Source organism: Parambassis ranga, chromosome 20 (assembly GCF_900634625.1).
Source record: "Parambassis ranga chromosome 20, fParRan2.1, whole genome shotgun sequence".
NCBI classification, from domain to species: Eukaryota; Metazoa; Chordata; class Actinopteri; family Ambassidae; genus Parambassis; species Parambassis ranga.
Window position 1 is genome coordinate 14,447,003 of NC_041040.1, and position 23,147 is coordinate 14,470,149.

A 23,147-nucleotide genomic window follows, 5' to 3' on the forward strand; every position below is an offset into this window, starting at 1 on the left:
TTATTAGTGATAAGAGGCCATTTCCTTGCCCTAATTCCAGAGCAGGTAAAGTTAAAAAAAAAAAAAAAGCTGATGATGCCATTTGCAGGATTGTTCTTGCACCGTCAGAGTTTTAATGGCATTTCAATAAATACGTTTTTGGCAAAGTCAGTCTCCAAAGTGTTTTCTTTAAACAGCTGTTATTACATGCAGCGGCAGCTCAACTATTTGAGTGATTATAGGGAGAGTCTGAAAGAAATGTGGTGGTGTTTCTGTTTTGAGAAGCAGAGCTATCTGAGAAAATGGTCAACACCGGCCTTTGGCGGAGCCATTAAGGTCAACCACAAGGACATGGTGGAGGGTGTGCTCCTCAGGCTGCCATCAACATATAGGACACCATAACCAAGATGTCAACCACAGAACAATCCAAACAGCAGAAGCCTCCAGTGAGGCCTACATCAAGGTGATGGCCTGCTGCTGATGGACAACCTGGAAATGAGTCTTTAAAGGGGGCTGACTACGCTGATCCCTGACACAGCTACAGAAGACCAGGACAACACTCCAGCCCACAGTAGTGATGGCTGCCATTGGCCAAAAGCTACTGAGCTCAGTAGTACTGGTCAGACCGAACAAAGCCAAATCCAGGTCAGGACAGGCGTTAATAATAAAGCAATTTATTTGCCAAATATAATGCCTATACAGTATGTACAGTACATACGACAGTCTCAACACTACCAGGAAACTGCTTTGCAACACAAAAGTAGATAGACTCCCAGACTGCATGAAAAGTGAACAATCATGACTGTATTCTTCAACACGCAGTGATATATCGAGGGATTCCCGACCCCTCAGGGCAATTAAATATACACAATGCATTACCTATATAAAACAACAATAGTCTGTACACCGGTGTATGTAAAATACGATTGCACAACCCAACAAGTCCCACAACATATCTATAAATGAGCTCAAGCAAGGCTTTGCTGCTTAATCTTAATAAAACAACGTAAAATAATGAACTCTGTATTTTTTGGGAACTCCACTACCACTCGACAGACGTTTGGTTTTCTCCGCTGAGGAGGAAAAGTTCTCCTGCGTTGATTTCCCTTGTTCACCAGTAAACACGTTAAAAAGGTTAATGATGTGAAGATGATGCAAAACTTAAATGTTGAAAAGATCGGAAGACATTAACGATATTTACACTGATGATGAACACTTGGAGGTGCATGGCTTTCTTTACAGTGTGCGTTTTTTTTTGTTTTTTTTTTTTAAATGGTGTGTAGGTCCGTGTGAAGATGACCTCATTTCTGTGGTAGAGAACCCTCTGAAACCAAGCCGTACTCCGGTCCTCAGTTCTCTTCCACACCGCGGCAGTCTCCTCCTCCTTTGTCAAAGTTCTGGTGGGCTTTACCTCCAGCTTGCTGTGAGAACTCACTCCTGCTCCTCCTCTTCCTCTTCCTGGAGCTCCTCGATGGCGTCCATCTGAGTCCGGGAGCACACCTCGCTCATCGGGGCGGAGTCCTCGCCCTCCACCACCAGCTCGTTAGACATCTCATTGTTTTTCTGCGGACATTAGAGACACATTGTGTATAAGACTCCAAGAAGGAAAAAAAGAAGCTTTTTATGTTGGAGGGCATGGTGGGGACGCGTCACCTCCTCAAACTACGCCCGTGATGCTATGCTAGGCTAACAACGGAGTGCCTTTAAAAGAGAATCTTGTACAATCTTGCCTTCTAAAACCTGAATATTACACAGCATGATCCTACACTTTACAGTATTCATAACATTAAGAATACATGGAAATGCTGCTTGAACAGGAAGCTGCCACCGACAAGGTCATTTTGCTGAGAAGAGCCAGCCTTTCAGTCGCTTTTTTTCCAGAAATGAAAGTTAGAATTCTTCCTCACAATCTGTGAGACAGACTCAGAATAGTAAGTGATAAAAGTGCAGCCGCTCTGACGTCCCCCCCCCCCTCCGCCTTCTTAGACTAAACAGGACAACACCTGGTTCAGAATGTCTTCTAACATACGTGTACAAAATGAGCTGCATGTTTTCCATGATCTCAGACCAGGTGTTCTCACCTGTTGTCGATAAACATAGCAGGCTGCTATAGCAACCATTGTTGACTCCCCTATGAATCCTGCTAGGAGGGATCCAACACCGAGCGTGGCCCCGTGAACTCTGCAACACAAAGGATTTATTCAATTAAAAGTAATTATTTTGCAGTTTCATACATGAATCCTGCTGAATGAAAACGTGCCGAGTGAAGTCCTGAGTCACAGCGCTGACCTTCTGTGAACCTCACAGTGTTCTCTGAGGTGTTGACTTACCCCATATAAGGCAGCACAACTAGACTGGTGATGAGGACAATGATGCGGAGAACGGAGCTGGGGGCCAGCACAAAGGTCTTTTTCAGGGTCATGAGCCATCCAGTCAAATGAGCCCGAACAGTCACTGTAAACACAAAGTGGAAACATCACCCCACTGGTCCGAGCTACACCCGAGCTCAAGCGGAGGGTGGGGGGGGGAGTGTTGGGATTCTGTTAAAAACAACATGCGTGCATCTTACCTGGCAGCGGAAAAAAGGAGAAAATTCTGAGTGGGACCACACACAGCTCAGCGAAAGCATACTCCACCCCGATGACATCAACCAGGATCTTCTCCGACACGTGTGGAGACCAGAACACCACAAAGCATAGCTGCGATGAACAAAAAGCAAATTAATTTCTGCATCCGCTGCGTTACAATGGAGTCGCTGGCACGCCTCATTAGATTTCATTAGTTCATTAGCTCAAGGAGCTCTCGGACTGAGCGTGGCCCCTTTGAAGCTCACATAAAACAAGCAGGCGGCCAAACACAGCACAGACAATGTGATTGTTTGCAGAAGCAGTTTCCGAGGCACGTGCAGCATTAACATAGTGATTCAAAGCTATTACAGTGTGATCAGAACATTAGGGGGTGTTAGGCAAAAAATGCAAACTTAACTGTCTGATGTGAGCATGAATAATACATCACTCTGTTTACCGTGTGCAGCTCATCTCTTTGAACGATTACAGAGACGGTTCTGTGATATTTCCATGTCAGGTAACGGAGAAAATGGACGCATCATCGTTCATTTGAGTCATCTCAGTCACAGGGCCCAGAGCAGAGCGTCATCATACTCCACGCTCTGGAGTTCTCACTGCTGATGCAGTCTTAACTGTGAGCAATACACTGATAATTTAATCATCAATGTATCAGCTGTTTGACATCTGGCACTTAACATTTAAATAAAGGTCAGCGAAGGAGCATCTGCTCCCTTTGTGTTGTGACCTCATCCATTCACACTTCCTGTCCAGCCTCCACATCTTCCCCCGTCATGTACGTCCAGAAATCACTGCTATTTCAGCCATCATGCTTCCTCCCTTATTGCAATCACAGTGATTTCATGCACTTTCTTCTGCAGCAGGACGGCTTTAGTGAGCTCCCATCTCTGAACAATAACTTAGTGTGGATTTCCCACAGGCTTTACCTTACTTATCTCAGCTGATAACTACAGCCCAGGCTCATATACAATTTTCTACCACCAGGTCTCCTTGACCACCAGATTTCCTTTCTGTCCTCCAGCCTTTGCAGTGATGAGAAACAGTCAGTGGTGACAACTCTCAGCTTGCTGAAGCAGATCCACCAAAGTATGCTAAGAATGTTACATCAGAGGCCACTGGACTGCCACAGGGATCAATACATCTCAGAGGCCTCTCTTTGATTCACTGCAGCTGGGATTGTCATTCGTTTGCTTCCATCAAGCTCAGAATATAAATGTCAACATTCTTCTGCAGGTAGGATTGAATGCTGATTGTAAAATAAACAACGTCCGACTCTTCTTTAAGAATCTGATATGCACAGTAAGTTGTAAGCTGCACAGAGCCTTGATGTGGTTGATTTTTGATCCTCTGCACCAGGATTACTTGTAATGATGATTTAGAATACCAGCTATCATCTGCCGGTCTGCCCTGACTCAGCTGTGGTTTCTCTAAACAAGGTGAGACATCAACACTCAACAAAGTCTGTTTTCATTAAATTATTCGTCACAGCAAGTTCTCATACACACTCCTTTGTTGTTCATCCGTCAGTAATCAGGACAAGTTCGAGCAAGAGGGCTTGTTTTCACACACCAAAACAGCCCGTACCTATCTGCCTGTTGTGCTGTGCTAAGCACACACACACACACCCTCACATACATGTTTACAGTTTTAGGATTCCACATCTGGTGTGCCTTTTTCCTCCTCCTCCTCCTTCTCCTCCTCCTTCTCCACCTCCTAAAAGACCCAACCTTTGCCACAAACTTCCTGTTTTTCTTACCGGAGCTGTTAAAGACAGCAAACTGGAGCACATGCTGCCAACAGATATTCACTTCTGAATCATTGTTTTATGGTGAAGGCAAATATGATAAGTGAGTGTTCCTGCTGATCTGCTGCTATAATTGCCCCAGCCTTTAGCTAAAAAAAAAAAAAAACACACACACACTGCAGCAGCGTATACAATGTGACTGCAGCACTCATTACTTAGCAGCACAGTGGACCTACAAGGGGCTTTTGGAATGTGGCACTTGATATGTTTTATGTGAATGCCTCAAAGCAGGGTGGGACAAAAGCCCCCTTAGCCTCCTCATAACTTCCACCTAACGTGTCTCGCTGTCTCTCTCTCTCTCTCTCTGTCTGTCTAACTGCAACCTGAAACCTAGACAGCATGACAACGGCACAGTACAGTTTGTGTGCATGCAACCAAGCTGTGAATTCCCACCACCTTGTGTGACACTGAACATGGAACCTGGTACTTTTGTTTTTGTTTTGGCGAGATGCAGTCAGGTTTAAAAAAGACCTGCTGGAGACTTGCCACTGTTGCCTTTGGCACACTTTACAACATGTCTGTCATTATTCTGCACAACACACGACCGGTTATACTTGTCTGGAACTGTTCCCATGCTGACATGCGATACATTCTGAACTGTGACGCTGCAGGAGTTAAAAAGGGTAGAGAAGGTATGCAAGAACAGCTCGGACACAAAATATAATAAAACCTCTGTCACTTTCTGAGCTTGAGTGATAGGAGGTGTTGCAGGACATGACAGATGGACATGGTGTGAAGGGTCAAGTGTCACCTGAGACTGTAAACAAATACTCTACAACATGGAACCACCCATCATGGAAAAGAACACTGAAACTTAATGCAAGCAGGTGTGAGTGACGGTGTATACATTACAAAATAGGATTATTTGTTCTTGTGTAGTGCACAACTGTTACAATGAACTCAACAATTACCACCCTAGAAATGGAGACCACTACTACCAGAGACCCATACTACCAAAAATAACTTGAGTAGAAGTAGAAGTCTTCTTTAAGCATCATACATTATCCAGAAGTCCAAACGTATAGTTCAGTGGTTCTTGATGACCCAGTGATGAACCAGCTTCATCAAACCTGCTGGTAGTCAGCTGCAGCGTGCTGCTCTGACAGTGATACTGTAATTGTAATGGAGGCTCCGCTCCAACGTGTCACTGGTTGGGGGTTTGTCACTTATTCATGACAGTGTGTCGGCCAGAACACAATTCCCAACATAAACAAACGGGACAGAGGGATGGATTCTCAGGCTCTTTACTTATGTAGATGGAGGGAGTGGTGTAGGACAACAGAACAGTCATTAGTTTAACGTAAATTCCCTGAAGTAATAACAATTAACTAGTCAAATAGCCACCAGGCTCTGTGTATTCAACATAAGCTATTATCCCTTTTTGTAATAAAGCTAATGTTTATTAAATAACAACAAACATCAGTAAAGGTTTCCAGTCTATACTGGAAATGTACAACCTCACATTCCCCATAATATACAGGCATACATATTCCGTCTTTTTATTACTAAATCATCATCTATCCTCTAATATTTATCACTATAGAATCGACATGAATTAACAGCGTAGCACAATCAACATCACTAGCATTGCTAATTAACCGACAAGCACATTATCGAGAGATCATATGACACCACACAGGACGAAGAGGGACAATGTAACTGAGGCATCTGTCTCATTGAATAACAACACAAACACTGCCGCTTACTCCTGGGTCAGCAACACACTCTACTGAAAAACCTTCTAAAAGGCTTCTAAAGTCTAAAGTAACGATGCTGCACAGACAGGTGCCGGTGTAACAACATATTCTGAGGTCCACAAGGAGAGTTTTCCCTGCATGCAGTGCATAATTATCATGGATAGAACACTGTTTATGTAATTACTGCCAGCAGCAGGAGTCACAGAAAGTCTTAAAATGAGAAGCTAGAACCAAAAATAAGTTTATAATAATAAAAATAATACTAAACTTGTACATTTCTGTTGAATATTTATTTTTAGCTTAAGCTCAATTTACATAAAAACGGACAGAAACAGGAAAAAGTACAAAATGATTCAGCTTCATCTTACCGTGAGCGACAGCGCCAGGCAGCAGAACGTAAACTTCTTAATATGCAACTTGGTGACGGGGCTGCCAGCGTTCATCTTGTTGCTGGGATTGTTCTGTTTGTAGAAGACGTTCATTAGTGGCACAAACACAACCCATAATCTGATGTCTCCACAGTAAACACTTGCAGGGGGGGGGGGGGCGTCTGGTTTACCTTGTCAAAGGCCGGATACACTGCTCTCAGCTCGGTTAACCAACCGTAGGGCATGTGACCTACAGGGTATGTGGCTGTGAGCACAGCCACGGCCTGGAATGACAAAGACACGGCAGCTACAAGTCATGGCTACTTTAATGCTGAAAATACCACTCACACCGCACACGGCTAAATTAATGACAGGTGCCTAACAATAGCCGCCATGAAAGCAACACGTGTGTCTCTCACTTTCCCAGTGGCATGCGGTTATACACAAGTTTATGATTGGATAGCAGCCTTGAGCTTGTTATTGTGTCCCAAACAACAATGGGCAGCGTCAGGCTTTAAAGCAGCAGCAGCAGAGACGCATAGGAATGTTTTCACTGAGTGTAATCATGGCCTGAGTTTCACATGAACATGGTGAATCACCCAAACCACTGGCAGCCAGTGTTGTCGATTATTTCCAGTTCATTCTGGTAAACAGCTTTGTATTGTCTCTAGTAGTTAGGGTCTCTGTAAGCCAGAAAGCTCCAGAGGGAGTTTGTTAGCATCTGGCATTTAATCTGCAATAACTTGAGGGGAAAATTAGTCTACAAGCTTTACATAGCTGTAAAGACTTTCTTAATGAGTCTGAATTTCTATAAAAATGGCTACTATTAAGTAGTCCGTGGCAGCTATGCTAATAAATGCCAGATCACATATGAAAATAAAAGATTTAAGCCGCAGAAAGGCACAGATTTTTCTTAATGAAACACTTCACCCACCTCTGTGGCATCACTGGTCCCCTTGAGGTCACGAGACACAAAGAGGTTGACGATGGGTCGACTGATGCGCTGAGTGGCCAGGATGAGGGCCAGGGGCCACCAGAAGCTCAGCATCTTTTTGAAGGTAGCGTCACCCTGCATGGACCAAGACACACACACAGAAATCACAGAAAAAGTGCTTAAGTTGAGGTTTATTATTTTTTAGTTCACGAGGCTACGCCGGGATGCATATATACAAAGATGGATGAAGACCTCCTTACTGAGGAGCAGTGTGTGGCTGACATCATTTTACCGTAGTAGCACCTGACTCCACCTCATTCCCGATAAGGAGTGAAGGCGAAGCAAAGGCCAAAGTAGCTGTTACCATTCCAGTCACTCAAAGCAGCCACTCCTCTAATTATGCATAATTTTAAGCCTTTTTATCACCCTATAATTTAAATTGGTGAATTATATAGAAACTCATGCACCTACAGGCTGTGACCATGTTTATTTCTGCAGTAAAGTTGGACACCTTCACATGGAGGTCTGCAGGGACTGACTCTCTTATCATGGCCAAACTCAGTAAGCCCCCTGAAGAACTGCTCATGTGCATTTGATTCATTTGTGTGTATAGTTAATAATTTGGCAGACCCTTTTATCTACTATTACAGGAGGAAAGCAGCAGCACGTACCCCTACATCAAGTCCACTGGAGTCTGGGATGTTGTCGTGAATGTTGCAGTAGTAACCCAGACCGACAATGCTGAAGCGGACCAAGGCACCCATATACAGTGAAAGAATGGGGATAAGCAACGGCTCCACGCATTCCAGGTTACTGTGGAGGAGGATGGCCACAAACACGATCTGTAGGAAAGAACAGCGGCGATTAAAAAAAACTGCACAACCTGCGTGAGAATGAATGGACCAGCGCTGCAGGAAACACATTATTACCTGAGCCACCACATCAGAGATGGAGGCCGAGCCGACGATGACGCTGTACTTGTGCTTGAGAAGAATCCCTGCATGAATCCACGCCTGCCAACAGAACAGTGGACACAAAGGTTAGCTAAAAAAAAAACAAAAGCTCCACTCTGGCAGTCAACCACAGCTGGATGGCAGGGTGGAGGTAAGCAGCTGGACGTGTTTTTTTGTCTCAGGTGTGTTTCAGTCTCAGCACTCACCATTGCATCCAGCAAAGGGAAAGCAGCCAGGTATAAGAAGGCCCTCCTCGTCTTGCGACCCACAGAGTCGTCCACATGGTGGAGCTTATTAATGATGTAGTATCCTAAATCTGTGTACGCTATAGAAAAGACAGAGAGAAGGTGAGCAGAGGTGAAGCAGAGCATTTTAACACCACTCAGATTGTTTTGAACTTTGGGCTTACCACAAATACCCAAAACATCAACTTCAACAGGATGTGGTTTAAACACAGCATGTCATCAACAACCACACACACCTATCAAGATATGCAGGACAAACGCGATGACCCCGGCCGCCACCATGCAGAACACCGCCTTCCTCCGGTCTCGCTTGCTGTTGACAAACACCAAGCCCACATTCTTGAAGTCGCTCATGGGCCCCGTGAAGAACTTCATCAGGGAGTAGGCCAGGCCGTAGCTGGCCAGCATTTCCACCGCATCCTCTTTGACTGTGGCTATGCCCCTGTTGAGGGCCTGGAGGACATAAAACACACACAGAGAACATGACTGTGTCTCTTTTTACCATGTCTCTCTCTGTCTCACACACACACACACATACACACAATAGACTTTTACCTTTCAGAAAACACCACCACAGCTGTCCCTTTCCTTTCACAGGGCTGCTGCTATTAATACTCAGCTAACAGAGCCATTACATAAGCTTAATCCTGACATCTCCCAGCCTTTATGTGTTTTTGTACTCTCACACTATCTGCTCAGGGTACCTCGGAGAACAAGCCCCTACATCAGGACAGGAAATTTCCAAGCAGGAAAAGATGACAATTACAGTGAAGGAAAAAAACATGCAGTGAAATCTGGGCCCTGGTGCACATTTGATGAGCAGGCAGCGTGTTGTTTTAGGCGATATTGTTGTTAAAAAACACACAAACACGGGCCTTTCTGAGGGGGGCACCTCCTCCTCCTCCTCCTCCTCTTCTTCTTCTCCTCCTAAATAATGTATGGATGTCACCACAACTCAGCTAAGCTAGCTTTAGCTGGAAGAGAACCCGGCTGTGTTTGATTGAAACAAAATAAAAAAAACAGGCCGAAATGATGAGTGTCAGTGTTCAAACATGATGCTCGACAGCAGGGACGCTTATAACACACACACACACATTTAAAGCCGCTAGCCGCTGCTAGCAAAGCTGCTGTTATTATTGTCCTCACCCTGCGAACAGCGAACAAAAACAGAGTCGTTACCTGTTCCCCGAAGTCGATGGCAACATTGGTGATAGCCAACGGCACCAGAAAGCGGATGAGAGGCCAGTAAGGACTGAGAGATGGAAACTCCACCATAGTACAAGCCGGGAAGACAGAGCGAGGGGCATCTGCCTCGGTCTTGATGATTAAATTCAAAGATTAGCGGCTAGAAAGGCAGACGAAGCACCTGTATTTCTAGCGAGATCTGCGGGGTTTAAGTGGGGCAGCGGCAGGAGCCGGGGCGCTCCTGTGGCGGCGGCGGCAGCGCTTCACAATGCTTCGGTGTTGCTGAGAGGATCCGAAGGTCAACGGAAATTTCAGAGCAGCGCATCTTCCCCGCAAATCATCGTCGAGGGGGTGGAGAGACACGCGAGGTGACATCAAACAGCGCCGAATTTAAGCGAGGAAGCGTCCCGAGGAGGAGACTCAGATCAAACAGGGAGTCTGGATCGGAACGTGGCTGCTGCTGCGCTCTGGACTGCGCCTGTGCTGTGCTGTGCTGTGCGGTCCCGGGCTGCCGCTGCTAAACCCTCGACCCTCCCAGAGGCTGGAACCCGCCGCCGCTGCTGCCCGCACGTGGGCCTGGCATCCCATCCGGACCGTGACGTCATCACCGGCTCTAAACCTGGCTTTTATTATTACGGCTGCACGCGACTCACCGGACAGAGGCCTGTGTTGTATAATAACGAGACAGAAACAGCGCTGTTCAAAGAGGAAACACACACACACACACACACACACACACAGATTTCTGGAATATTATTTCTAAACATCCATAAACACGTAAACACAGAACACATGTACAAAAACGTAACTGCACGGCGTCATGGCAGAAACATATATTAATATATTTATGAACAGGTTTGACAGTATCTTATGTTTTAAACACAGATCTGCATGTCACAGAGCTGTGCTTATGTTACTGGACCCTTCCTCAGTGGAATTATACCTGCTGCAGGATAGAGGGGGACATAAAGAGTCGAGTACTGACACCTAGTGGACACTGACGGTAATGCATTTTAAAGCAATGTGATTAAATCACAATATAAATATTCATATTTGGATCATTTTCAATTATTTATTGTATATTTGTAATATTGTGTTCCCTCATAACAAAATCAAATAATATGTTATACATTTACATTTTTCATTTTATTTTTTCATTTGTATACTCTATAAGTTTTTTTTTTTTATCAAATATTTACCTATTACTAGTAATTTAGTAATTAATAGTAATTATTATTTGTTCTGTGCATATCAGATTTAACCGTCATTGATAGAATACTGTTGGAGACATTTCTTTTCATATCCTCTCACAAAATTGTTTCTTATTTCTGTTTATTCATTTTTTTCCAGAACATTTTGTGCATTTATAAGATCAAATATTTTACTTTGAGGAAAATAATCTGTTCTTTAACCATGTGAGCTCCAACTTAAATTCATCATCTCATAAAGAGTATCATCAGACTTGCTGTGAGATGATATTAGTTTGCTGAGTAATTAAAATATTCTGCTAATTTTGCAAAGTTTGGAGTCACAGTCAATAAGAGCTCGAAGTTGGTGTCAGATTCCTAAAGCCCTCAGTGTACTTTGTTTTACATGAACACCAGTAAATGTGGGAAAAACCTTGCTGAGCTGTGTTCAGTCAAAACAGGGAATTGTTTGTGCCTTTCACTTTGGCCTGAGGGAGTTTCTGCAGGTGGTTTAACAGCTGACACAGCATTTAATCATCGCACACATACCTTAAGTCGGATTTTAGCAAACCAGCTAGTGCACTTTGTGAGAATCTACAATGCTATCTTTTGTTTCATTACTGCTTATTGGCCACCAGAGTGTTTAATAACAAACAATGTGGTCTTTGTGGTCCACATACTGGACCTGGTTTTAGTTGTAGGATTGTGAAATATTTTCTCATTTGTCATGTATTTTATAGAACAGTCTTATTAAACCTCTGTTAGAGCTATTCTGTTGTATATGCTGTCATCTGTTGGTTCCCAGCAGAGAGCTAAAATGCTCTTAGTGTGTCAGATGCACTCCCATTTGCTTTTAATATGGATCCCATTAAGACATTGTTCAGTGCTGTGACTCCAGGAAGTGGATGCTGTCAGTACATTAGGCTGCCTGACATGAAGAGGACACTTAACGCAGCATGCTGTCAGTATTGATCAGGGGTCTGAGGGTTACTATGGTTTATGTAAGACACTCGAAGCAGTTCAGGGCTTCCAAAGAGGACATGTAATGCAAAAATAACTTTAAATAGACCTAAATATCATATACATTATATGTATATTGAATAGAACCCATGAATTCTGTATCTACCATTGATGGCTTCAACAAGCAACTGTTTTCTTGACAATATCACATAGAATACTCTGCTAATATTAAAGTGTGTATGTTCAGGGATTAGATAGATTGAGACCTCCTGCTGCACGATAAGCTTGATTTCAGGAAGTGGAAAACTACACTTTTTTCCAACTTTACCAATATGATCTGATTTAGCATCATACGCAGCTGCTGTTGAGTCCACAGGGTGTGTGCACATTAGTCACGTACAGAAAAACAGAAACAGAGGTTTGACCAGGAGTACTGAGAAACTGTCTGTGATCTGTTACTCAGTACTTAGTGTGTGTTACAGCTGCTGCAGTATAAATCCAGGGCTGACTGTGAGGCCAACGTGGAAGTGGCTTACCACTGTCACTTTGGTGTCATTTTCTACATATTGTGTTTCTTAACTGTGGCCTGTTGTGCTTCTGAAAAATAATTTGATAAATAAAATGTGCCTGAAAGATCAGTGAATGGTTGGCAGAGCTGCACTGCTGGCTGTTATCATTCTATAATTAGTTTGATTGCTGCAAAGCATTCATTCAAATTGTTGATATTTGAAGTGTAGAGGCCCTTCTTTCTTTCTTTCTTTCTTTACTGTTTTTTAAAGTTTTCAGTTCATTTCAGAATTATGTATGTTCTGCAGGATTTAAGTTTATTTGGTAAGTTAAACTGCAGATGTGTTTGTTCTTTGGCTGGACAGTTCATCTGAACCTGCGCAGGAGCAGCACCTGGTGGCATTTAATGATTCTACTTCAGATCATTATCTTCAGCACATTCACAGAGAAACATTTGCTCTTACTTGTGTTATTGTTTATGTGTATGGTTGTGATTCATTTGCGTTTTATAAGAAGTGAATTAGTAGCACTGTAAAGGAAAAAGTCAGACATATGATCATAAAAAGATGGCATAAAGACATTTTGCATGTATTTATTGTAATTCTGATTTGGTTTAATGCCTCTCTTTTCCCTCTTGTTTTCTTCCTCTACTTATTCTTTGTTTGTTTGTTTGTTTTATTTTAATTAATTCTCATTTTCTTTTTTGTGTTTCTGGTTTAGATTTGATGTGAAATGTGGCACAGTGGTGCTGCTGTTTTCTCTCTGTGGGGTTTCATTCTCATTCTTATCTGCTGTCGGTGTGAGTGTGAATGGTTGTCTGTCTGTCTGTGTTGGCCCTCCAACGGGGTGTACCAGGGTACCAGGGTGTAACCCCTATGATAGCTGGGATAGGCTCCAATTCATTTAATTTTATTTTATTTTCTCTGTTTTGACTTCACATCATAGACCAGCAGCCAGCACACGGCCTGTCTGACAGTGCTTCTGTCCTTGAATGGCTTTAGATTCAAGGGATTGGGATTAAAACCATGAATTATAGCTTCAGGTGGATTAGACAGACATTGGGAATAATATGGAGGGCAAAGTCCCAAAGGAGAGAGCCCAGTCTATTCAGCCCACAGCCCACATGGTCCCTGTGGTGCTGCAGTGATGGACAGTGAAGCAGAAAGTTACATCTCAGGAGGTGCGGCGATACGGCACACCAACCGTGAACCAGTCACAACACCAACATGACCATGAGTATCAACATGACTCTAGTCCTGACCACCATGAGCACCCAGCCTCAGCTCAGAGACACTCTGAGTGTCTTTAGCTCCCAGACTTTGTTTATCCATAAGCTGTATTAAGGAGGCGTGTTGTGTCTGCTGCTGACAAGAGGTGGACCCAAAAGCAAGAAACGCTATAATCATACAATGCAGTTGACTGATTTTTGGGCTTGTTAAGTGTGGGTAGGAAAATTGCCCAATTTATTTATTTATATTTTACAAACTTACCATTTGTCTCATAACCAATTATAAACTGTGTTTCACATTTAAGGCAGTGTAGATATTTTTAATAACTTGTCATACTAATGGTCAAAGACACAATGTCATCATGACTGCAATTATCTTTATGTTACAAACCTTTGTTGAAAATGATATGACTCTGCTGTGTCTTCAGTAACTTTCAGCTTTTAGAAAAAAACTCCTAGCAGGTCACATTTGTTATTGCTGTTTCATAGACTGAACACTGGGGGCAGTATTTGCTTCTTAAAACATGTTACATGAGGACAACATTAAAAATAACCACCACAGCTTCCGCTTTACCTTAAATGTTAGAAGAAAGAATGATGAATGATCATCATGAGAGATCAATTAAACACTTTATAAAATGATCATAAAAACAAATATCTCCATGACAAATCACAGCTATGTTTAATTGTGTAAGCTGCCACAGCAGCTCAGACTTTGAGGCTCTCAGGACCATTTGGTTCTTCACTTGATGGGATAAAGACAATGACGGCAATAAAGCCACATCCCTTTGCTATCACAACACCAAAGACCTATGCCTTCACAAACAGAGGCTGTATTCCTCCAGCCTGGTTGATTTAACATGTCCTAGACCACAGTGTCCTGAGGACCAGGTTCCATGTTGAAGTTGAAGTGGATTTTTAACAACTATTATTTCATTGTATTTCATTTGCTGTTGCTTTTAGAATTTAGCCCTGTGCAGCAAATAAAGAGCTACATCAACTTTCACACATCTGAATAAAGACGTTCGATGCAAATACCCATACAAGTATTGGCCTCCCACAAGGAGAACATTAATGGCAGGGGCGAGGTGGCCTACAGGAGGGAGGTGGCCACTCTGGTGACATGGTGTGAGGACAACAACATCACCCTCAACACAGCCAAGACTAAGGAGATGATAGTGGACATGAGGAAAGAGAGGAGCCCTCACCAGCCACTGCTTATCAAATATCTGGGGGTCCCCATCAGCCAGGACCTCACCTGGACTCTCAAAACTACACAGCTGGTGAAGAAAGCTCAGCAGCGGCTGTACTTCCTGAGGAGGCTGAGGAGGTTTGGCATGTCGCCAAAGATCCTCAGCAGCTTCTACAGCTGCGTCGTTGAGTCCATCCTGACCAGCTGCATCACCGAGAGGTACGGCAGCTCTACAGCCATTGTTCCCCCTCCTCGCCTCAGGCCGGAGGTACAGGAGTGTGAAGTGCAGGACCACCAGACTCAGGAACTCTTTCTTTCCTTCCACCATCAGACTTAACATGCAGTGACACAGTCACTGTCATATTGTTCTATGCACATTAATATTCAATAATTGCACATGTACCATGCTGTTTACCTCCTGACAGTTTTCACATGCAGGAACATAAAAGGCTGATCTGTTGCAGGTTTAATTCAACATCCTGGTGCAGTAATCATTTTTCCTCCACCACATCCATCACCCAATGGAACATTTGTCAGAGTGGCTAATATTGATAAACATCCGTTTTTAGGTATTTTCCAGCTGCTCTTAAAATCAGGTTTTTTTTATTTAGGTTAATGATCCAGTAAGATCCACTAACCCACTGAATTCTGTTATGTTGTAATTTAATCTTTGTACACTCTAAGCAAATAATCTGTCAGTTCCTGTGTAGGATTACGTGCACTTTGGTCCTGCTGCAGCCACCTGCCTCCATTCCTGCAGCACTTTAAACAGTAGGGGGCGCTATAAGCCCGTCCAATGACCCACCGCTCGCAGCAGAGGAGGACACCTCCGTGTAAGTGCGGTGCGTCATGTCAGTCCTGTAATTGCTTCCTTATGCTTGTTGTTAATTGGTGCTAATCTGCCCAGCATTTACAACACTACACACACACACTACAATACAACAGTTGTATTCGTGTGTGTGTTTGTTTGTGAACTTGAAGCGTTAAATCACTTCTGAACCTGCTGCAAAATCCCAGCCTGCTCTGAGCTGTCATGTCTGCAGAGGTAATCTCCTGCACCTGTGCGGCATTTCTGTGGAAGTGTGCAAACCTGGCAGTGTGTTATTGACTGCAGACAAATGTCATCAAAATAATAGTTGTGTTTTCTTTTTTTTTTAAAAGAAAAGTGGTGAAATTGTGTATCGTGGTGCAGATCTGGTTCGGTTAAGTCGCAGTGAGGCAGCGTGGAGTTGTTTATGTGTAATTTTGGCGGGGGGAGTGGATGCAGTAGTAAAATAACCTAATTATCCGTCACTACTACTTGCATTAGTATTTCCTGCAAGCCGTCAATGGAGCCCTGCTCTACTATGACCCCTCCCACTTCGCTACTAATAGAAGTAGGGCGCCGCCGAAACAATTCACGTTAAAATGATCGATTCCACATGTGACTGCGCGTTTTTAGAGTGCAAATAAAACTCAAAGGAATCTAAGCTGTATGTTTATCAATTAAAATCAGGCTGGGCAACATTTTTAATGCCGGTGAGTGTTTCGCGGGAAACGAGCGCGGAAGGACACGGGCGCGGAGTGATATTGGCTTAGTGTGCTGCGGTCGTTTTTATTGCGGCCGGGGAGGCGCTCAGCTGTGATTCTCACGCTTCTGATGGTAGACAGCGCGTCGTCCTCATCGGGTCGCTGCTGCAGCCTTTCGCCTCTGCATGCATGCTTCTCTCAGCCTGACAGACTGAAACGCCGCAGTGGAAGGATTTAATGTTACTTTCGCACTGGAATATCTTTCCTGCCATCTTTTTCTTTTTTGTCTTTGCGCGCCTTGGCTCCGCTTCTTCTTCTGTCTGCAGTGAAAAGTCTAAAAGGTAAGAAGAGGAGTGTTTTCTCTGTTTTTGCGGAGCTTCCCATCGCAGTTTGGGGTAAATAGTTGGGTGTAGTGAAGCTGGGATTTCCCCTCTTATTATCGTTTTGCGCACCTGCCGCAGCAGCAGCAGTGGTGCATGCATGCAGGGCGTGCAGAGTCGGTGTTTTGGAGTGACCATGTGACGTTGCTTACACACTACACAGCTTTGAACCTCCCACACGTCTACAAACAACTAATCACCCACTTTCCCCCTTTTTTTCCAAGCAGCTCCACGACGGGAAGGAGGCAAACATGCCGCTGAATTCAAGTTTGGCGAGTAAAAACTATGACTATGACTACGACTCTCTGCAGCCGTATTTCTACTATGACAACGAGGAGGAGGATTTCTACCCTCAGCAGCTTCAGCCTCCGGCACCAAGCGAGGACATCTGGAAGAAATTTGAACTGCTGCCGACCCCTCCCCTCTCACCGAGCCGCCGGCCGTCCCTGTCCAGCCTCTTCCCCTCCACCGCGGATCAGCTGGAGATGGTGACCGAGTTCCTGGGCGACGACGTAGTCAACCAGAGCATCATCTGCGACGCGGACTACTCCCAGACCTTCCTCAAGTCCATCATCATCCAGGACTGCATGTGGAGCGGCTTCTCCGCCGCGGCTAAACTGAAGAAGGTGGTCTCGGAGCGGCTCGCCTCCCTCCACGCTGCCAGGAAAGAGTCGTCGGCAACCGGTGACAGCGCGGAACACGCCGGCTCTGCGTGGAGGCTGAACAGCAGCTACCTGCAAGACCTCAGCACAGCCGCGTCGGAGTGTATTGATCCGTCAGTGGTTTTCCCCTATCCAATAGCAGAGACGCCCAAGCAGAGCGCAGGGACGCCGTCTAGTAAGGATCTGGGACTGGACACGCCGCCCAACAGCAGCGGGAGCAGCAGCAGCTGTAGCGACTCAGGTAAGCTGCAGACACACCCCTCTGTGCAACATTAGAAGTCTCCCCCCTGCTGAGTGTGCATGACAGGGACACCACTATGCTTCAGTGTACAGGGCTTGCTTTGATTCATCAGGCAGGAGGTAGAGCCATGCTGCCAGTTCCACCCATGTCATAGACCGCTGTGAGATTAGCCAGAGGGTGGATGTGGGAGGGGAGTGGGACATGGACTGCAGAGATTTAAACATCCCGTCCTGCTGTGCCATGTAAAAGTGAAGAGTGCATCGCTGATTGTTGTTTTTTTTGTGCTGTTTTGCAGAAGATGAGGATGGTGATGATGATGACGATCAGGAGGAGGAAGAAGAGGAAGAGGAGGAGGAGGAGGAGATCGATGTGGTCACAGTGGAGAAGAGGCAAGCGGTGAAACGGTGTGACCCTAGCCCGCTAGAGACCAGGCATCCCAGCCCACTCGTGCTGAAGAGGTGCCACGTCTCCACCCACCAGCACAATTACGCCGCCCATCCATCCATGAGGCACGAGCAGCCGGCTGTCAAGAGGCTGAAGCTGGAGAGCAGCAGCAGCAGCAGTGCAGGAGGAGGTGGTGGCGCTGGCAGCGGCAGCAGCAACAGTCATAGCAGGGTCCTCAAACAGATCAGCAGCAACCGCAAATGTTCGAGCCCCCGGACGTCGGACACGGAGGACTATGACAAGAGAAGGACTCATAACGTCCTGGAGCGCCAGAGGAGGAATGAGCTGAAGATGAGCTTCTTCGCTCTGCGGGACGAGATCCCAGAGGTGGCCAACAACGAGAAGGCGGCCAAAGTGGTGATCCTGAAGAAGGCAACAGAGTGCATTTACAGCATGCAGTCAGATGAACAGAGACTCCTCTCACTCAAAGAGCAGCTGAGGAGGAAAAGTGAACTTTTAAAGCAGAGACTTGCACAGCTGCAGGGCTCTCGGGGTTAAAGTTTGATTCATAGACTGTTTTGGCCTTTTTTTGTTAAATGCAAGTTCAAGAGTTAAGGTGTACAGTTGTTGCATGCAAATGCAAAATGGATTAAGTTGTTTGGAATCTTGTTTGATTTCAATGTTGAAACTGCCTCAACTGAAGTTATGGGTGGATTTAAATATTTAAAAGTTTATTTTTATTAATAAAATGTTAAAAAATTGGGCTGTCCTGTTGAAGGCTCAAACTAAAATATAAAATTTTTATGTTTTGTATATAATTAATATTTCCTAAGAAAATGTATTTTTGGATCTCAATTTGTCTGGATGTTCAGACCCAGTGTTTGGTTTTTCCATTATGTTCCTAGATTCTTTTTGAAATATAAAAAAAACATGTCTCTTCTTGAATTTGTGTCCTCGTGTTTTTGCATTTCATCAGTTACACTGAACACACATACACAAGAGGAGGGTGCATGATGAGTGCAGACACACATGGGGCGTTATTATATGTGGATCATGTGACTGATGTAAAGTGATGATGCTGCACCTGAAGTGGACTGCAGTGTTTTGATGTCAGGCTTGTGAAGGAGAGCAGGTAAGCAGGTAGAGGCGCTGAAACACCACACTGTACTTCAGATACTTTTAATAAACCTGATACCAAAGTGTCTTTGAGTTGCTGTAAAATGAATCAGACACTTAAAACCACCAGTTTTCACACGTAAATCCCAGTTTGCATGTCTTGTGATCCTTGTGTTATTAAATGCACAAAAATCTCAAACAGACCAGAGTCCTTGTTTGCATAAAGTTGCATCATTGGATTATGATCAAATAATCTCTTGATGTAATTTCTCAGATTAAGACACATTATTGCAATAATATTCACTGTAAAGTTGCCTCTCACTGCACTAACGTGCGTTGTGTTTTAATAATCTGTGATGAGTCAGAGGATAGAGCGTATAATCCTTCCAGGGATTTTTTTTATTTACTAATAAATAATAAATATCAGAGACATTCCTCGCAGGCAGATCCAGGTCCTTGTTGTGTGGTGTGTAATACACCTGTATTGATATCGAATCGATTTTTTTTTCCACTGGTCCTTTTCGTCTCGCTCTGACGTCACACGCCATATCCCGAGCGCTCCCCCATGAGCGCGTGGTCCTGGTCGCGAGCACATGGAAGTGAGGTCGAGGTTTGTGTCTGTGTGTGGAGCTCAGCGGCGGATCATCAGAAAAAAAGACAGAAAGAAACGGAATAATTGACAGAAGAAAGCGGCGTCAGAGAGCAGCCGGTAAGAGCCCTGCGCACGCTGCTCTCCTCTTATTTTAAAAAGTGTTTATTTGGATGTTCACATAGACCTGAAGGGGCTGAGATCTCTTTGTGTTTGAGTCTGCCTGATGGAAAGTTGATGTAAAGGAGGATAAAACGGTGGGATGTCCAGTGAAAGTGTTGTTGTTTTCTCTGTGTGGCTCCTCCATTGTCTGGGAAAGTCTGCTAATGCTGCAGAGTTTGGATCTGAGACACGTGCTCTGCCACTCCATTGTTGTTCCAGGTGATCAGATGGCTCCTTATTATTCTGTATTTGGAAGCATGTAGTCTGTGTGCAGCTCAGAAGCTGGTGAAGCATGTCTGCCAGTGTGTGATAGTATGATCAGAATAACAGATAACAAAAGGGTCCTGTGGGCTGGTGTGTGTGTGTGTGTGTGTGTGCGCGCGCGCGCGCCTCAGATTGTTTTTGTCTGTTTGGATGCATATGGAGGAAAAAAAAGGCAGAGGTGGTGCAGCTGAATGTTTGAGACATGAGGTGCAGCCACACTGGGAGGACCACAAAAGATGGGATTAGTGTGGACTCTCTGGGTGGGCAGGGCGGGTGGACAGGGAGCAGCTAATGTGTGCTGCTGGTCCGGGTTCAAGGCTCCAGAACAGCATCAGGTGTTCATGAAGCAGGTCTAGAGAAACTCTGTGTTCAGCCTGAAAAGAGGAAACTTACTGTTTTACAAACCAAAAAGAGGGGGGGCGAGCCAAGCCCCTTTTCTAAAGTGAGGTACCATACTCAGTCTGTTACCATGGTAACGTAGTCTGTGAACATAATACACCCAGAGTTTCCTCCTGTCTCCCCCATCACAGAGCTGAGATTCATTCTTTTCTTCATTCATTCAGTCGTTATCAGACGGATGTTAGCATCAGGACCGAGGATCGTGTAGATGATGCTGCTTCGGTTCACTGGAGGCTTAATTTATGTTTGACAGTTTTTCTCATATTCCAGTGACTTCGTATTCATACTACTGAGAGCAGTCAAATCATCCACAGTGTTTTTAGATGTACAAAGCATTTTATTTGTTTTGATATTATTGATAACTGTACCCAGACTCCCACTTCTAGCTTAAATGATGAAACCGAACAGATAAGAGGACGTTTGTGTTTTTAAAAAAAATGAGTTATTGAAGTAAGGGGCAACCCTTACAGATTTATAGTATATTTATATTTCATTTAAAGTTGCTTCCATGTCTATTCTTCTACATGAAAATACATTTCAGGTTCAGTATTTCATCACTTTCCACCTGCGAGGGATTATACGCGGGATAAGAGGGATTAAATACTACTCACTTACCACAGAGACTGTCTGTACGTAGCTGCTGTAGCCATGTTGCCTTTAAAAAAATAAAATATGTTTAGAGTCATTGTATGATTGCATTTTTGAGGGAAAAGTTGGCAGACCTTTTTTTCCAGCTGCTGTTGCCATGGTGAATTGTAGCATCAGGGATGAATTCAGGGGCAACAGAGTCAAATCATCGGAAACTGGAAACTCCGAGTTTTCCATCAGGATACATCAGCTCAGAGTTTAAAGAGTTTGTTGAACCTCCACAGCCCGGATGATGAGAATCTTTATCGACAGGTTCAGAGGAGGTGCTCTCATGTAGCAGGCTGGTTTTGGAGGAATAGATAAACTGGGCTAAATTTGAATGAGAAGTGGGTTTTTTTCCTGTCTTGGTCACAAATAACTGCCGTTTTAAACCACCTCTCTGTAGCTGTACACACACACTGAGGTTTAACCCAGTTTACTTTACTATGATGTCTAAACTCTCATGTCATTTTACCTGCAAACCACAGAAATTCATGCTGAACTGGCTCACCATGAACCATCTGGACATGCTTTTAGTTTTGCAAAAGGGAGTCGATCACCTGTTTCAGAAGATCCACAACATTGTTGGATTGATTCCCGTTGATAGGCCAACAATGATCGACAGAATACAATAATACAGCTTACCTCCACATGCTTTTTTTAAATGGATGGCGAGTTATAAATGCCATAAGTTCTTGGCGATTGGGCTCTGGGACAAACCATTCGGATACTGTTGTTCTCTGATCCGACTTCAAACAGTTCTTCCAGGTACGGCCATGGATGCAGTAAGAGGGCCGGCTGGCTTTCCTCCTGGCTGCCGGTGCTTCCCGACATTTCATTTGTCGTATTCTATCGTCAGTTCCAACACTTGTCGGCCTGTTTATTTGTCACATGCATGCACATGTACAGTAGGAATATCCAAGACCTGTAACAGAAAAGGTAACAGAAGTATTTGTACTTGACACCACAAATGGAGAACATGGATGAGGCGTTTGTGAGGTTCAGTGTAGGTTTTCTGGAGAGTAGATTAGCCTCACAGCTAATCCACCAATATGCATGTGAAGGTTTCTGCTAACTTTTATCTGTATGGACCATACTGTAAACATGCTTATTTTAACATGGAGGTCTCTGAGGGCTGACTGTCAGGTCACTAGAGGAACTGTGTCGGCTTCAGTTTTCAATGTCAGCCTCTGTTTTGTGCAGTTGGTGCCTTTGTAGCTGTTGGTGTACTCTCAGAGGCAGGAAGTCGAATCCTGAGCCTTACATCTGTTTTCGTTTTTTTAATTGTGAGATTATTGTAATCAGTTGCTTCACAATAAAAGTGCTGCTTCCTGTCCATATTTAGGAAACAATTGTAGTTACTTCTGCAGCAGATGTGATCATTTCTCCATCCATAAGGTGCTTATAGTTTAATCCACTGAAAGTGTTAAAGTGCTTATGATTAATCGTATAAAACAAAAGGTTCCGTTCCGGATGTAACGTTACTGATGACGCATTAGGAGTTGGTTTTAGGGTCTTGTTCGACTAAAACAAAAAGCAGCAAACCCTCATATTTAAGGACCAATCTGGTTAATTCGGTGATAACTAATCATATCTGGTGTGGATATACAGCGTAAAAACTGGAGGTGGATATCCATGTGTTCACAGATCCAAATCTCCTTCTTCTCGAAGCAGCAAAGAGTTTTTACTTTCTGCATGGTTACATCAGCTCCTGGCCGGTCTGACACACTGAGACCTTGTCCTCCTCTGCGGGGCTGTTTTGCAGTAAACGTTGTATATGTTAAAGTGTAACTTAGAGACCTGTGTGATTTCCAGGCAAACGTACCGAGGAGCCAAACTCCACCGCCCCACCACAAGGCATGCACACATACTTAGAGGCCCAGGAATACATGGAGGTCTGCTCTTATGTAATCTCTGTTTGTCAGGCTCTGAAGCTGGAACAGATTAAAGCAGCTGATACTCCTGAAAACTTTAGTTGTCTGCCAGTTTC

At 44.2% G+C, this 23,147-nt stretch overlaps 2 protein-coding genes across 3 annotated transcripts; one reads left to right on the forward strand and one right to left on the reverse strand.

The window, feature by feature from the left end:
* Window positions 1-90: 90 nt before the first annotated feature.
* On the reverse strand, window positions 91-10,324 carry ankha (ANKH inorganic pyrophosphate transport regulator a). The gene is made up of 12 exons (XM_028432569.1): window positions 9,745-10,324; window positions 8,802-9,018; window positions 8,527-8,645; window positions 8,297-8,380; window positions 8,039-8,209; window positions 7,368-7,502; window positions 6,625-6,717; window positions 6,434-6,526; window positions 2,549-2,678; window positions 2,310-2,433; window positions 2,061-2,160; window positions 91-1,542 (listed from the first exon to the last, which is right to left on the reverse strand). The coding sequence occupies exons 1-12, from the start codon at window positions 9,838-9,840 to the stop codon at window positions 1,411-1,413; spliced, it is 1,494 nt and encodes a 497-aa protein (XP_028288370.1). The 5' UTR covers window positions 9,841-10,324; the 3' UTR covers window positions 91-1,410.
* A 6,137-nt stretch (window positions 10,325-16,461) lies between these two features.
* myca (MYC proto-oncogene, bHLH transcription factor a) lies at window positions 16,462-18,945 on the forward strand. 2 transcript variants are annotated; one of them, XM_028432994.1, is made up of 3 exons: window positions 16,462-16,674; window positions 16,938-17,616; window positions 17,912-18,945. In XM_028432994.1, exons 2-3 carry the CDS (start codon window positions 16,965-16,967, stop codon window positions 18,556-18,558), a joined length of 1,299 nt encoding a protein of 432 aa, XP_028288795.1. In that variant the 5' UTR covers window positions 16,462-16,674; window positions 16,938-16,964; the 3' UTR covers window positions 18,559-18,945. The 2 variants fall into 2 exon arrangements, with proteins under 2 accessions (XP_028288795.1, XP_028288794.1); XM_028432993.1 differs by having other exon boundaries at window positions 16,941-17,616.
* The last annotated feature ends 4,202 nt before the right edge of the window (window positions 18,946-23,147 follow it).